This window comes from Exophiala bonariae, assembly GCF_035927105.1.
Source record: "Exophiala bonariae strain CCFEE 5792 chromosome Unknown scaffold_8, whole genome shotgun sequence".
Taxonomy (NCBI): domain Eukaryota; kingdom Fungi; phylum Ascomycota; class Eurotiomycetes; order Chaetothyriales; family Herpotrichiellaceae; genus Exophiala; species Exophiala bonariae.
The window spans coordinates 148430-164120 of NW_027042483.1; the positions used below are offsets into that span (position 1 = coordinate 148430).

Here is a 15691-nt window from a genome sequence, read left to right on the forward strand (position 1 = left end):
AAGCCTTGCCTTTGAACGACAAACAAGACATTTTCGCATAATGTGATACTCGTATTGTTCCTGCAATGAAAGCCTACATGGAATGACCAATTCTACTAAACGTTTCGCTCCTTAACCCGCTTGGAATCCTAGACCCTCCCACCTACATTCAGACCATGGCGTACAATAGAGCCTTCAACCCAGATGCGCTGCCTGCGTAGGTGCCCCTCACCCTCTCTGGAATCTTCCTGCCAGATCTTCCGTTGACTTGAGACTCTCATACAGCCATGCAGAGCCCGAGCAAGCCGCTCAAGCTTTGAGTCAGCTTCAGGGAAATCGAAGACAGACTTCTCCCAACGCACCTCCAGGTCAGCGTTATGGCCATCAACCACGCCCTGGGTCTCCAGGCAGTGCTGGCCGTCGACCTTCCCCAGCTGGCCGAGGCATAGGCCCACCTGCACAGTCACAACCACCACCGCCTTCACAATCCCAGAACTCCTACAGACCCCCTCCGGTCCAGACGTACCAGCAGCAGCGACCACATAACGCGGGTCAAGGGTATGCTGATAACCAGTACAACCGCCTGCAGTCTCCTCCCCCCAATGCAGCCAACTATGGCTTCGATCGAAGGGGTTCCAATGAACAGCAGAGCTACCCTCCACGCAATACAGCCCCTACAGACCCAGACTCGGTCGACCTGTTTCGTCTGTTCCGTGCGGCGAATGCTTCAGGTACAGGGTCTCTTACGACGGCGGAATTGGGTTCAGCATTGGTCAACGCAGATTTCACACCGTTCGACTCGCGGACCATAATATCACTAATGCGCATGTTTACATCGTCACCGCCGAATCAAGCGCAAGGTCCTACCATCACGTTTGAAGAATTTGAAAATCTATGGCAGTTCCTGGCGGCATGGCGGACACTGTTCGAACGATTTGATGAGGACGGGAGTGGTCGCATCTCGTTGCTCGAATTTTCAAAGGCCATGACGGCATTCGGTTATCGATTGTCACAACAGTTTGTCGGTGTGCTCTACAACACGTTCAACGATCGAAGCCCGGTGCAAGGCCAGGGGATGAGTTTTGACTTGTTTGTGCAAGCCTGCATCAGTCTCAAGCGTATGACAGATGTTTTCAAGAAGTACGATGATGATCGAGATGGCTATGTGACACTTAGCTTCGAAGAATTTCTCATGGAGATTCTGCGACTGAGAGATTGATTGTTCAGAAATTGCCTGCCATAGGTCATCAAAACGTCAAGGAAGCTTTGAGCGAGTGGGGAGTATTGAAGACAACGGCGCAGTACGAAATGATACCAAATACCCAGTGACGAGCAGCTGTATGAAATGCGGAAATAATCTCTTGCATATGTTGTGGAATGATAAAGACGTGCTTCTTATTATGATAGTTCGATACACCTGACACCACGAGTGGGGTCGTGGATATCCAGTTGGCCTTGTTGAGTCTGAGCGGCACCAGCCTCCAGGAGAATGAATCACCAATGTCACTGCCAGTTGCAAGATGATGTTTAGCGTGGTAGAAGCAATTCTCAAAATTCGAAGTACTCGGTACCCACCATTAATCACTGACCTGGTCGGCAAATGCGCACTCGGACGGGTTGCGCCTAGAATAACCCAATCTGAGCCATACGGGAGATGGAAATTCACATTCTAGATGGCCAGCCTGAAAAAGAAGAATGCATGTTCACTTATAACAATTTGACCAGGGAAGGTTTAGCAAGGCCTACCGAGCCCCGGAATTCGGCCACATGCCGACAAAGCCCAGCGATGCGATGAAAAGCACTGGGTTTGGAATTCTTGAGTTTTGGGGGCCTCGGAGGGGCATCCGATCTTGCAGAGTCATCTGAGCAGGTCCCAGTCAGCCACGTGGACCTTGAGGGTTTCGTCACGGGCTCACAGCCATGAATTAGAATTCCGCGGGGGAGCCCCAATATTGGGACAGATATTGAAGGCCGGAGGAGGTAAATTCTTTGAAGTCCCAAGTGTAATCACCGAACAATGGAGTCAAACTCCGTCAATACTGATGCAAGCCTTCTCCCTTTGCATAATTTAGGCAAAACCAGTCAACTTGTGTCCCTCCCTTTCAAGTGCTGATCCTGACAAGAATCAGCAGCCGCCCTGGAGCCCAAGACACGGGAAGTCACAGAGAGAAACCTGTTTGGAGGGATCCCCGACTTCCTCCTTCTTGACTGGGCCAGGATGGTGCTTGTAGGGGGACTGATGGCCCTCGGCCTTCTCCAAACCATGGAACTGCAGAGGCGGAGGTCACCAACTGGCAACAACCCACTGAGGAGGCAAAAGGCCCTCAATTAGCCCGAGTGGCGCCGTAACTGCACCTGTTAGGCACGCGGCCATCGACAGCTCCGCGCCCAAGCGATCCTCCAACGTCAACTCGGGGCTACGCTAGAACGTTTACTCCTGCAGGCCCCTCGGCCACGGCACTGCACTCCAGTCCCCAGGCACTTGGGTTGCCGCGCTTGTAGCTTTTAGTGCTGGGTCGCGTTCGTTCAGGTCGTCGCTGGCTGGTGGCTACTTGCTGATCGCCGATTACGACTAAGGGCCTCAGAGCAACACGCCACTTTGATGAAGACTGCTTTGTATCTGACTACTAATTATGTACTTAAATGCCTGACAACTCGGCCTTCGAGCCCTAGGCTCTGGTCGGTGATCAGCAGGCACTAGAACGAAGAAAATGGAAGCATGGCTTTAGGCTGTGTCGGTGTCAATGGCTGTCACTACAGTGGTGGGGGAAGACCCGTCTCCCGGCTACTACAAAGAAAGTACCTCGTACTCAGTACCTCGCACTACGACGACGACTCAGGTAGACCCGATTCTGTTAGGCTGCTGGAATAGCCCCAACGCCCCCATCCTTGCCGAATCCTAAGTGTCTACTGGGGCGAAGTTAGCTTCCAGGTTCCTGGCTTCTGGTTTGCTCACTGCACCTGGCACCTGCATGCCACCTGCGACCCCCGCTACATTCAACGATTGTGCCTACAGAGCGAGCCAGTCAGCCCGGATTTCGTCTTCACCCTAGCCTTTCGAGAAGCACGCCCGTGGCCACGAGTCAAAGTCCACCATCCTCATCTTGCAGGTGCCTGGTGGATTTCAAAGCTGCAGTGTGCATTTCTGTTCTGCTCAACTCCATTCAACTACCGTTGTTACGCTCCCTCGCCCACACTACCGTTCCTACCATACATACCACTCTACTATCTCTCTTCACCTCAGTCCATCTATCTCGCACGCTGACCCGCCCACCCGCCTCACCCTCGCCTGCTTCTCTCTTCTGCCTTTCGGGGTTGTACCACTCTCAGTTCTGACTGCTGCCACAAATGTCCTCGGCTCGTTGCAGATGAAGTGCATGAACCATGAGTTCCTTCTTTGGGAAACGTAAGAGCCAGGTACGTTCCTCAATCCCAGTGTCGCCACTGGGACCAAGCTTGCTCGGTCAATCCTAACATTTCTCTTTGGTAGCATGCTGCGACGCCGGCGCTGGGCACAACGCCCGCAAAGAATCCCAATGCGCCAGTACCTACCCCTCTAGAGCGTATGCTCATGAACGCTGGGCCTATTCGAAATGATGGAAGTGACAAGTTCTTTGGAATGGAAAATGTACGTCGCCCCCCTCCTCGCCATTAATTTACTAATCAATTCTCTCGTGCAGTTTGGAAATACTTGGTCAGTGCTGCGTTCCCACCGTGCCGCTCGTTGCTAAACTGACTCGTCGCAGCTATTGTAATTCCATTTTACAATGTTTATATTATTCTGTTCCCTTTCGAGACAATGTCCTCTCGTATCCCCGCCGCTCCAATCCAGAGTCCGTCGCTCAAGCTCAGGCAAACGCTCCTGCGCGAGTCCCGCCGACCTCCCAAGCAAATGGAAATGCCAAAAAGCCCCAGGGGCCCAGCTCTGCGCGCAATGCAGGAACACCGCCCAATCAGCAACAGAAACCAGAGGACAAAGACTCACCAGAGTATAAGAAGAAACAGGCCTTGATTACCGGGCCTATACTGAACATGAGCTATGAGAATTCGGCCGACTACGAGATGCCCGAGGATCTTTTCACCTCCCTCAAAGATCTTTTCGAAGCGGTTGTCGTGAATCAGTCAAGAAGTGGTGTCATCAGTCCTAGCAGATTCCTGGAAACTTTACGAAAAGGGAATGAAATGTTTCGATCTGCCATGCATCAAGATGCCCACGAATTTCTCAATCTTCTCCTCAATACTGTGCTCGAGAGTGTCGAGACCCAGGACAGGAAGCTCATAGCTCAGCAGAAGGCTGATGCGGCTTCGTCAGAGTCTGAAGATACCGACATTGCCAAAGTCGAATCCGGAACAGTTTCTTTTCCGTCAGTTCTACCAGTGCCCACAGCTTCACCCAACAAGTGGCTATCCGATTTGTTCGAGGGTACTCTCACATCAGAAACCAGATGTCTGACATGTGAGAATGTGTCCCAACGTGATGAACCATTTCTCGATCTGTCGGTTGATTTGGAACAGCACTCGTCTGTCACTGCCTGCTTGCGCAGGTTTTCAGAAGAAGAGATGTTGTGTGAACGCAACAAATTCCATTGTGACAACTGCGGCGGTCTTCAAGAAGCAGAGAAAAGGATGAAGATCAAGCGCCTTCCTAAGATCTTGGCTCTCCACCTCAAGAGATTCAAATATACCGAGGATTTGCAACGCCTTCAAAAGTTGTTCCACAAGGTTGTCTATCCCTATCACCTTAGGTTGTTCAATACCACCGATGACGCAGAAGATCCCGATCGCTTATACGAGCTCTATGCCATTGTTGTGCATATCGGTGGCGGACCTTACCACGGTCATTATGTTGCAGTCATCAAAACCCAGGACCGGGGATGGCTCTTGTTCGACGACGAAATGGTAGAACCCGTGGACAGAAGTTTCGTCCTGAACTTTTTCGGCGATCAAGCTGGCCTCGCCTGTGCATACGTCCTGTTCTACCAGGAGACTACCATCGAAGCAATTCGACAGGAACAAAGGAACGAGGGCAAAGCGCGAATGTCTCAGGATGTCACTAATGGCTTGGGTGTCATGCCCAAGCACTCGAATGAAATGAACCGTGTTCCAACGATAAGTCCAATTACGTCCTTGACAATGCCCGGCGAGGCTGCTCAATATGCAGCTCTCGATCATGCAGCCACTGCTCCTCAGCTGAAGACCAATGGCCATGTTGAAACGCCGTCATCGCCACACCTTGCGGCAATCAGACCCACTAGCCCTATCGTCCAGAGCAAGAAAGAAAAGGCCAAAGAAGAAAAGGTCAGAAAGGAAGAAGAGAAGGCCAGGAAAGCAGCAGAAAAGCAATTCGAGAAGCAGGCGGAGAAGGAAAGAGTCGAAAATGAAAAACAACGACGGAAGGATTTGGCCAACAAACTTCAGGACGCTCACAAAAGGCAAGAGGCTGAGCTTCGGGCAGCTCTCGAGGCGAGCAAAGCTTCCAAGGCCGATGAAGATCGCCGCAATGCATTAGAACGAGCCGAGACCTACTCTCCTACCAGTTCAAGTCCTTCTGGTCTCGACCGGTTCAAGCGATCCAAGAGTCTTCGATTCGGATCCTTGACGAAGAAAGACAAACCACGGTCTAATCCTTCGGATGAGAACGTCTCCGAGCCACCTAGCGACTCAGTCCCCTCAATAAACCCCAACGAAAGCGAAACACAAAAGGAGAAAGAGAAAAAGAACCGATTCAGTATCAGAAAGAAATCATTTGGCAAATTGACATGATCCTTCGCCGAAATGTCTCTTCAGAAATGTTCTTGCCATGTACAATTGCACGTATAATCAGTTGACCAGAGCAAATACCATGACTTTGTCCAGCGATATAACTGGGCGACATTGGCCACCTATCGATCATTGGATACATTCCTCTCTATTTGCTCGAAAATACTTTATGGACACGCAAAGGACGGGGTGAATTTTCATTGCGAGATTTACACCGTAAAACACAATGTGTTTTGTGATATAAGGATGACTTTAACGAGAACGACCGCTTTTCGCAGCGTTAAGGGATTCAGCGTCTCAGCCACTTTCTTGTTCGTGGGAAGGGTCAAAAACAGGATGGCCCGAGTGTGGCCCCGGGGAAAAAACTTACGACCTTAATTACAGAAAACCCAGGAGGAGCGTTAGCATCTAATGAAGTGTCCCAAGGCGTTTCGATTCTCAACTGATGGTTGGGGAATTTGGGACTCGGATCCGTCGGCCGCATTGGGACAGCGTGCGTACGTATATAGGATAGGATAGGAAAGGATAAGACTGGACAGGAGCAGATGAGATCGTGGTGGGTTTTTACCTACTGGGGACTCATCCTGCTACAGTTGGCAGGTTCCTGGGCACAGTCCAATCCAGAAAGCCTACGTCAGTTGGATATCATAGCATATCGATGCAATCACACATATATGTCTCTCCCCAATATTTTAGGTAGGATTATATGGATATTGTCGCCTTGCTCGAAATCACTGGTAGACGGTTTAACAACGTGTGGTTCGATTCCTTGGCTTAGCTGGATGACTTTTCAAGCTCACGGCCATTATCATGCTCAATATGACATCTACTTAGGGGGAATGTAAATCAAACAGAAAAGAACGTAGTAATATAGAGATTCATCGTTGCGTATTTGTCGGTGGGGGCTTGCTTGTTGGACTGGAGCATACACACTACCGAGGAAACTTCTTCAATCTGGCAACGGCAGACCGCGTTCATTTCCCCTCGTTGATCGTTCCAACATTCGATGTAACCCTGTCTATCTTTGTAGGATGTGCAAGAGAGATCCTGCCCGGCCCAGACGACTCCACATATAACCGTGGCTTGCAAGTAGAGGTTCGTCCTCACTGATGATAGTGAAGACTAGCTGACCAATTGAGGTGGCTTTTATGAAGACCACTTTCTTCTCCTCGTTTCATCTGTACACAGGTTGATGGGTGAAGAATGGTTTCCATGAATTTCAACCCCTCGAAGGGTTCATGCTTAGTCGAATAGCAATGACTGGAACGAGTCTTGAGGATCCCGTGGTCTTGAGTGACAAGATAGCTGGAGAGCTTCACAAGAAAACTCCGGTCTCAAAACTCACATTTCTTTCTTTGCAGTGACAGTGACGTTGAGAACTGTGAATGCGTGGCATAAGTCGTGCTTGGTGCCTACGTCGTATGGTCGTGGGCTACAGTGTCCTGTCATATAGGTGTAGGTATAGGTTTTCCGCCTAGGTGCTACTCCATGCTAGCCCAGAATAAGTTCATAAATAACAATCATCAGGTTGACTCCTATAAGGGGCACTGTAATAGATCTGGTCAGCCCATCCTGATCCATGGGGCGCTGAGAGATGGCGCGCGAGCCAATTGCTCTCTGTGGATGGCACGCACCTCGACATAAAGTCCTGATACTGGAAATCAAATGGATACCCTTGTTGCGAAAACTCTCAGGATCCTGACCAGGCGTTCCGAATGCCGGAGCGCCAGAGGGATCATTGAGAGAGCTCTTCCCCCAGCCGACTGTGCACAGATAAATTAGTTCCTTCTATCCTCTTCCCATATGTGTAACGGGCGGTAAAGGTGGTATTCCGCGAAACGTACTTCGAGCGAGGAATCGATCCTCAGACAAGATGGCAACTGCGTTGAGGAACAGACAGGTGGCTGCGCAAGGGTCGCAAAACGTTAGCGGACGGCGCCTTGGGATCTGAAGACCACCACGACGGGTTGCTTACCGTAAATGAAAGGGCCGAATCCGAATAGAGACAGCATTTTGAGGTGGGAGGACCTGGCTATTTCGAGAAAGTGTAAAAGCGTTGAAGGCGAAATACGAAGAAGGGAGGGGTGGGGGTCGAAGCGGTGAGTTGTGTAGGATAAGGGATGTAATCAGTGTAGTTGGAGGAAGATTGTCATCGGCGGTGGTAGAGGAAGTCAAGATCAGATATGTTACTTGTCCTTCAGCTGCATCAGCAGTACGAGGTAGACGTTTGGATAGTTGCAAAGACCAAATAAAGCCAGATCTGACCTTTTGTGTTCGGTAGTGACTTCCCCGCCGCTACCAGGCACTAACTGCGATAAGTCGCCACTAGTAATCAGCTACTCCATAATAGCCTAGCCTTGCTGGAGTATTAGTCAGCTGGAGCTTCTCTGATGAGAGCCTTTGATCCTTCATCGGGCATCCAGCGTACGATGAAACGCGGAACAGCGCCTTCACCCCGTTCGAAGCAAATGTACTATCCAGTTTCTCCAATCTACTGACCTCGACGACTAACTCCTTCGGTCTTTATCTCTGTAATCAGCTTCCTTCAATGCCAAAGGCTGTGTTCAACGTTGAAGATGCTTACGGAGTCCTTCTTCAGCCTAGCCACACCTCGCATTCCTCGTATCTGGATGCCAATGAATCGCTCGTCTGGTCAAGTCTTGGCTTATATAGCTGAGCAGACCCCGGACGAAGATCAGGCGAGCAGGGTACTGTATCGGCTTTGACCGCGGGCTTTCAATATTGCTGGTCTCCCCCCTGCCGAATACCCGCATGCGGGACGGCCTAATCACCGTATAGGGATTTGTTGATACCTTGCCTATCAATTATTAATGTCGTCTTGCGACCCAGACTCCCTGATATCAGGCTCCACGGGATGGCGTTGCACGTTCCCCATCCTAAGATCTGTGCTATATAATGTTGTTGCTGCCCTTGATCGGCTTGTTCAGCCGCTTCAATCTCATCACAGAACCCTCGTCCAACAGATTGGTCTTCAGCCTTTTATATCTTCCCTTATCATTCACTGAAAATCATGGCTGAAACAGTGGAATCAGTAACCAATCTCCCACCAGTTCGTCGTTTCATCACCAAGCACAATGCTGATGGCAAGAGTGTGCACCTCGAATCTACCCCACAGAAGTTCTTTCCGGTTCCTGGCCAAGGGGGCTACGCTCGATCTTACTCCGTCGCCTTGCCGTACGAGCTAGCAGACGGCGTAGACATCAAGGCATATACCGAACCTGACAAACCGACAAGTTGGAATTCTTCAACGATCGTCACGCCGAATGGTGTCAACTTCATCATAGTTGATCTCCAACCCGGCGGTGCCAGTTTCATGCATCAAACCGTCTCCATCGACTACAGTGTAGTTGTACTCGGCGAGATTGAACACGTTCTCGATAGTGGCGATACAGTCACATTAAAACCTGGTGTAAGTCTATCTCTAGTGGAATATACAGTGTGCAATCTAAATCGAACGGGACAGGATCACATCATCCAGCGCGGTACCAACCATCGATGGAGAAATGCCTCAAAGACAGAACCTGCTCGATTTGTTGCCACCACCATTGCAATTGAACCTTTTGAGGTTAATGGAAAGCCCTTGGAGGAGAAATGGGACTTGACGGGTTAGCTGCTTAGGGCAGAGTTTCATACTTGACCAACTTATCTCGTAGAGCACATATTCATACAGGCAGTGGTACAGCTAAAACCCCCGAGTTGAAGCCTGACCTCCAAGGCTGAGATTGTAACCACGTGACGCATAAATATCCCCCTTTTTTGCATTTCGGTCAGCTGCCGTTTCTTATCCTTCTGCCAGTTGACCACACTTTCTCGTCCGTTCCATCGCGTAGAGACTCATGTGCTGGCATCATGGCACAGAAGCTCGAGATGTGGCATCTCAGCTACTTTATTTTCCCCGCCTTCATTCTCCTCCATCTCTATGTCGCCCCGTACACCAAGGTGGAAGAATCATTCAATATGCAAGCCACACATGACATCCTCACCTACGGCGTGCCGACCAACAACTACTATCTTCGCCTCAAAGCTCATTATGATCACATGACATTTGCTGGTGCTGTACCGAGGAGTTTCGTCGGCTCTCTGGTGCTGGCTGCTTTGGCGAGGCCGTTTGTATGGTGTTGGGCTTTGAATGGCGAGCAGCAGCAATTCCTGGGTGAGCTCTTGGAGAAGATCAATTCCGATATTGGTGCTAATGGTTTCATAGTGCGGGCTCTTCTGGGACTTTTCAATGCAGCAGCACTCATCAGCTACACGACAGGTGTGCGCCGAGCTTATGGGAAGGTTGCAGCAGAATGGAACATGTGGCTGCAGGCCAGCCAGTTCCATATCCTCTTTTATTCGTCTCGCACACTTCCGAATATGTTTGCTTTCGGAACGAGTACGTATAGCCTGCCTGTAATCATATCGTTCTTTTCTCTTCAAGCTGACCACTGTCTTCTTCCCTTTCTCTCCACCCAGGCACTTTTGCACTTCGATTCTTCCTGCCAGACCCTGCATCCAAGAGGTCGAAGGTCAAACAAACGAAACTTGCCCTATATCTGTTAACATTACCGACGGTGATATTCCGTTCCGAGTTAGGCCTTCTCCTAGGAGCACACTGCCTGTATATTCTTTTCAAATCTGGCAGCCTTGCGAATGGCATCACACTTGTCCGGACGACATTCATCCCTGCGATTTTCGCCGCCGCCGTCGTCGGCCTCGTGCTGACAGTCAGCATCGACACGTTCTTTTGGCAATCACACACACTCTTGTGGCCTGAGCTGGCAGGGTTTATCTCGAACGTGCTCCCGTCAAAGGGCAGTCTGGGTGCCTCTGCCTGGGGCACATCACCATGGCATTGGTACTTCACATCAGCACTGCCACGACTACTGATCAACCCCCTCCTTCTCCTCTTGATCCCGTGGGGCTTCGTGGCCAGCTACAGCGGCGTGCCACTCTCCCTGCTGGACCTCCTTACCCCTCCCTTCATCTACACAGCCATCTACTCCCTCCTCCCCCACAAGGAAACCCGGTTCCTCTTCCCCATCATTCCACCGCTCACCGCTTCTCTCGCTCTGATCGCCAGCCACGCCACCATCCGAATGAACCGCTCGATAACCCATCGACTAATAACCTACATCCTCCTGACCACCACCCTAATCAGCACGTACATGTCGCACGGCCTACTCCTCCCCCTCTCCGCGCAAACCTACCCAGGCGGCGCCGCCATCTCGTCCCTGCACGCCATCAGCTTAAAGTACCGACACCAACCACAAATCCGGGTTCACTTGACGAACCTGGCCCTGCAAACCGGTGTGACGCACTTTCTCGACACGCCGTCCTCGGCACTACACGACCGCGCGCTGTTCGTGCTGCCGGGATCTCCGGACGGACGGAAACGGACGATCGCGCCCAAGACGCGCGCCCGCTGGATCTACGACAAATCCGACAATGCGACCGAGTTCCTGATGCCCGCGTTCTGGGCACAGTTTGATTATGTCGTCGTCGAGGACCCCAGGCGCGTCATTGGCGCCTGGGATGTCGTGGATAAGGTGCCGGGACTGGGGAAGCCGAGCATTATGGCGCCCGATGTGGGGAGGGGGCTGTTGGTTTTTGGTGGGAAAAATACCAATGGGAAGGAGAGGGCAACAAGGGAGGATGATGGCTTGAGTCGTTTGGTTGGCAGCATGTATGGCCATGTGGGTAAGTGGGTGTATGGTGTCCTGCATGATGTGTTGAGGGAGGGCTATGGTATGGAGACGATCTTCGGTAGCTCGCTGGGCAAAGATTTCAGTTGGACGAGAGGCTGGTGGTTGCATTGGAGCTTAGAGACCAAGTTGTATATCCTGAAAAGAGCCGAGGGAGGTATGAGACCTTCTTAATGAGTTGTAGGTATTGAGGTGCAACATGCTGGAGGATGCTGATCTGGGAAGAACAGCCCAATCTAGCTCGGCTAGCACCATCTGGAGCCATCTATAGTGCAGGATTCGACTGAGTAGACAGTCCCAGAATATGGATAATGGCTCGTTATCTCCTGCTGCTTAAGGTCCCAATCCTTCCCTCTAGGTCACCCACCATATCCCCTACGACCTTAGTGTTACCCTTCATAGACTCCTCCAACTCAGCCAGACCCTTCTCCACAACTTCGACCGCTTCCCGCCATTGTTTGATTTCAGCCTGCATCTCGAGCTGTCTTTTCTCCACATCATCGAGTCCGTTCTTGGCTTCTGCTGCACCTGCATGGATCACGCTCAACGTCCGCAATCGTTCCAGCACAACTGGGAGCAGTGGCTGGAGGTTCTGTATCGACGGGAGTAGTTGGTATAGCGCGGTGACTTTTGTGGCTTGCTCCTCGAGGAAGACTCGTGATGTGATTTGAAGAGATTCATCGTCGGGACGGGACATATAATCATAATCAGGACGGCCATTGTCAGTGGTAGGAAAGAAGTCTTTTGGCTCGATACGCGTTTGTATCACTTTAAAAACACCACCGTCTGGTCCTACTGAGGTGTTTGGAACGCCTCGGCCAGAGTGTCTGCCGGTGTGGATGTTTGCTGCAACTAGATGGTGCATCCGAGTCTCATGGAGTCTCGCGAGAGATTCCAGTGCGGCTTTGCGACTTTGTTCTAGAGCCTTGGACTCGTTGGCTAAGGCTTTCAATCGACTTGACACGGAGTCGAGGAGGGGAGTTGTATGCGGACCTGAAGACGCAGTATTTGTGGTTGGAGGGTTCAGGGCGCCGAAAAGGGTGGTTATCTGAGATGAGAGATTGTTCAGAGTGGGAAGGATCGACGTTGTTTGAGAGCTTTCAGCGCTGGTCGACCCAACGCCGAGTGCGGCCTCGAGGGCAGTAAGTCTGTCCGAAAATGCAGCCACGGCACTTACGGGAGACAATGCACCGTTCAATGAGGCTGCTTGACCTCCCGTCGGGTGAGAGATGATACTGGCATCGTGGGCTCGTTGTTGCTGTCGCTGTCGTGCATTGGAGTCGAGTTTTGAGATGAAATCCTCCTCTGCCGTTCCTAAACCTTTTAAGCCAGCCTTAACCGTGAGACCGTCAAGAATTTTACTCAACTCGTCCACGTTGTCAGGAGTGACATTCTCGTCTTGGTCGGGACGCTGCGGTTGCTGTTGCTCTTCAACGCTGTCCTTGAACTCGGCATCGGAGTCCTTCTCCTGGTCCAACTTTTGTAACTGCAGTCTCACTTCTTCTGCCTCCCTCTTTAAGCGAGCCAATTTCCTGCCCAAGGTTTCGTCTTCGCTGTCACTCATGTAGACGACTTCATCTTCGCCTTTGTCATTCTTGATCATACGCCGCCGCCGCGAAGTACGGGTTCGATATGAGCGGTGGGAGGCACCAATGGCGTCTGAAAAGTCCACATCCCTGGCATCGACCCTGGAAGCACCAAATCTGCGCCTGGCACCTTCTCGATCGACAGGTTGTCTATCCAGACCTGGGTCACCAGAATCGTGATTGGAAGGAGTGGGAGATATGGTTCGCACGGTACCTGTCTGTTGTTGCTCAAGAGTTCAGAATCATGGTTTCGGTCCTGTGGATTGGTGGTTGAGGTAGAAGAACAAGAGAAAAGAGATGCTGACCTGGACAGTAGAGACATCATCGGCTAGATCTGGGGTTTCGTAGACTTCTGGAGCGGGATCCTAGGAACCAGTCAGGTCAGTTTACATGGAGAGACTTGATGTGCGAGTTGCCTACCAGGTCTGGAAGCCCAGCATATTTTTTGCTGATTGCCATTATCTAGTTTGTGTGTCAGCTGTAATGAGCCTGACTCGTTCTACTTGGTGCACTTCAGACAAGAAAGTGGATAGTGGCTGCATGTTCCAAAGTTACCGCGTCGCGACGCGCTTTGGCTTGGCAGGCATTCTAGGTACCTAGGTAGCCTTGTCCAATCCGGGCTCTGGTATGCCAGTTCAGCACCCTTCTCACAGAGATGGCAGTTTCCAGCTCTAAGTATTCAGACTTTGATGCTTTCATCGGAGGGAAAATCTGTCATGTCATAACATGAAACGACGCTGGCATACCACCTCGCTATCGAGTTCATATGATGCGGTCCCTAACATCTAGCACATGTGGATTCTCGGATTCCTCGATCCCGAATCATGCGATGTTGTGGAGAGTTATTTTGCCAAGTGCTTCATTTCGAAATCTAAGAAGTGCATTAGACTGTTGTCATCATTATCTGTCTACCTTCAAACCGAGGGAGCTATTTTGTGGGTAATAAGTGATTCCCAGCCGGCGCTGCCTGCCGTCTCAGACGGTAAAGATCGACGCCATGGTCTCATCAAAGGTCAAATATGAATTTGGGGGTCCGTAAGTCGATACCACATACGAATTAGCGAATTCCCAATACTTACTCTCACAGTCTCGGTGCAGCTGCCATTATGGTTGGGTTGCCCCTGCTGTTCACCCTCTTCTATTTCGCCTGCAATGACAAGACAGGATGTCCAGCCCCTAGTCTTCTGAGCCCTAGTCTGCTGACCTGGGAGAGGCTCAGATCAGAAATTCCCTGGCCCGAAGAGGGAGTCTGGGGATTTGCGAGCATAGAGGTTGCTGGTTGGCTCGTCGCCTACTACATGTTTAGCATGGTACTGTTCGCTGCCCTTCCAGCCCAGGCTGTTTTGGGCACAAAACTGCGCGAGTCTGGCCGTCCTCTTGAGTATCGATTCAACGGTAAGGCCCCGATCAACTGTGTTTGAGAAAAGTCAACGAGATTGACGAGCCCTGAACAGCCTTCTCGTCCACCATGGTCCACTTGATCATATGTGCGATGGGTACTTACTTTCAAGGCGCAAACTTTGTGGTCTGGACCTTCATAACCGACAATTATCTACAACTTCTCACGTGCAGCATCATCCTCTCCTGGCTGATCTCTCTGTACGTGTACCTTTGCAGCTTCGGCGTGAAGCTCCAGAAAGAGAACCTCCGCGAGCTGGCTATCGGTGGCCAAACGGGTAACGTCGTCTATGATTTCTACATTGGGCGTGAACTGAACCCGCGATTCACCCTCCCATTGATTGGTGAAATCGATCTGAAATCATTCCTGGCAATGCGTCCTGGCCTCACCGGTTGGCTTCTCCTCGACCTCGCTTTCATCGCCAAGCAATACCGTACCCATGGCTTCGTCAGCAATAGCATCCTCCTCACCACCGCCGCGCAGTCCTACTATATCCTGGAGGGCCAGTACTTCGAAGATGGCCTCCTCCGCATGATGGACATCACGACCGATGGCCTGGGCTTTATGCTAACTTTTGGTGATATTGTCCTGGTGCCCTTTCTGTACTCCACGCAATGTCGCTATCTCGCAGTCCATCCCGTCCAGCTCAGCTACGCGTGCGTTGTTGGTCTTTGTGCCATTTTCGCCATCGGCTTGTACATTTTCCGCGCGTCAAATGCGCAAAAGCTTCGCTTCCGGACCGAGCCTGAGCATCCGAGTGTTATCGACCTGTCGTACATCCACACCAAACGCGGCACGAAGCTGCTGACAGGCGGCTGGTGGGGCATGTCGCGCCACATGAACTACTTGGGCGACTGGATGCAGGGGTGGCCGTTCAGCGTTCCTACAGCAATGGCCGGCTATCTTCTCCTTCCCACATCAGCTGCTGGGCCAGCAGATCCCGAGGCAATCCAGACTTTAGACGGCAGGTGGGTCGTCCAGGGAGCAGCAAAGGGCTGGGGCATGATTTTTACCTATTGCTACGTTGTGTGGTTTGCCACACTGCTGATTCATAGAGAGCGCAGAGACGATGCGGCTTGCAGTGAGAAGTATGGTGATGACTGGGAGAGGTACAAGAAGATTGTGCGTTGGAGGATCATGCCTGGTATCTATTAAAGAGCATGATGTCACGAGGATGGAGTGAGTCGGTCCTGAAGCGGATGAAGGGATGGAAGTGATTTTGTCGCGAACCACGCGGCTCTTAATTCATTATTGTTAAA

The 15691-nt window shown here is 51.2% G+C and overlaps 6 protein-coding genes across 6 annotated transcripts; 5 read left to right on the forward strand and 1 right to left on the reverse strand.

Moving 5' to 3' along the window:
• Positions 1–155: 155 nt before the first annotated feature.
• Positions 156–1198, forward strand: LTR84_012491 (uncharacterized protein; the record flags this gene model as incomplete). Its single annotated transcript, XM_064856011.1, has 2 exons — positions 156–196; positions 265–1198. The coding sequence occupies 2 exons, from the start codon at positions 156–158 to the stop codon at positions 1196–1198; spliced, it is 975 nt and encodes a 324-aa protein (XP_064707911.1).
• A 2165-nt stretch (positions 1199–3363) lies between these two features.
• On the forward strand, positions 3364–5742 carry LTR84_012492 (uncharacterized protein; the record flags this gene model as incomplete). The annotated part of the gene is made up of 4 exons (XM_064856012.1): positions 3364–3396; positions 3470–3607; positions 3660–3673; positions 3726–5742. 4 exons carry the CDS (start codon positions 3364–3366, stop codon positions 5740–5742), a joined length of 2202 nt encoding a protein of 733 aa, XP_064707912.1.
• A 3028-nt stretch (positions 5743–8770) lies between these two features.
• LTR84_012493 (uncharacterized protein) lies at positions 8771–9370 on the forward strand (the record flags this gene model as incomplete). The annotated part of the gene is made up of 1 exon (XM_064856013.1): positions 8771–9370. The coding sequence occupies one exon, from the start codon at positions 8771–8773 to the stop codon at positions 9368–9370; it is 600 nt and encodes a 199-aa protein (XP_064707913.1).
• A 239-nt stretch (positions 9371–9609) lies between these two features.
• LTR84_012494 (uncharacterized protein) lies at positions 9610–11621 on the forward strand (the record flags this gene model as incomplete). The annotated part of the gene is made up of 2 exons (XM_064856014.1): positions 9610–10138; positions 10219–11621. The coding sequence occupies 2 exons, from the start codon at positions 9610–9612 to the stop codon at positions 11619–11621; spliced, it is 1932 nt and encodes a 643-aa protein (XP_064707914.1).
• Positions 11622–11766: 145 nt separating this feature from the next.
• LTR84_012495 (uncharacterized protein) lies at positions 11767–13492 on the reverse strand (the record flags this gene model as incomplete). The annotated part of the gene is made up of 3 exons (XM_064856015.1): positions 11767–13260; positions 13339–13398; positions 13454–13492. 3 exons carry the CDS (start codon positions 13490–13492, stop codon positions 11767–11769), a joined length of 1593 nt encoding a protein of 530 aa, XP_064707915.1.
• A 538-nt stretch (positions 13493–14030) lies between these two features.
• LTR84_012496 (uncharacterized protein) lies at positions 14031–15587 on the forward strand (the record flags this gene model as incomplete). The annotated part of the gene is made up of 3 exons (XM_064856016.1): positions 14031–14068; positions 14121–14428; positions 14488–15587. 3 exons carry the CDS (start codon positions 14031–14033, stop codon positions 15585–15587), a joined length of 1446 nt encoding a protein of 481 aa, XP_064707916.1.
• Positions 15588–15691: the final 104 nt, after the last annotated feature.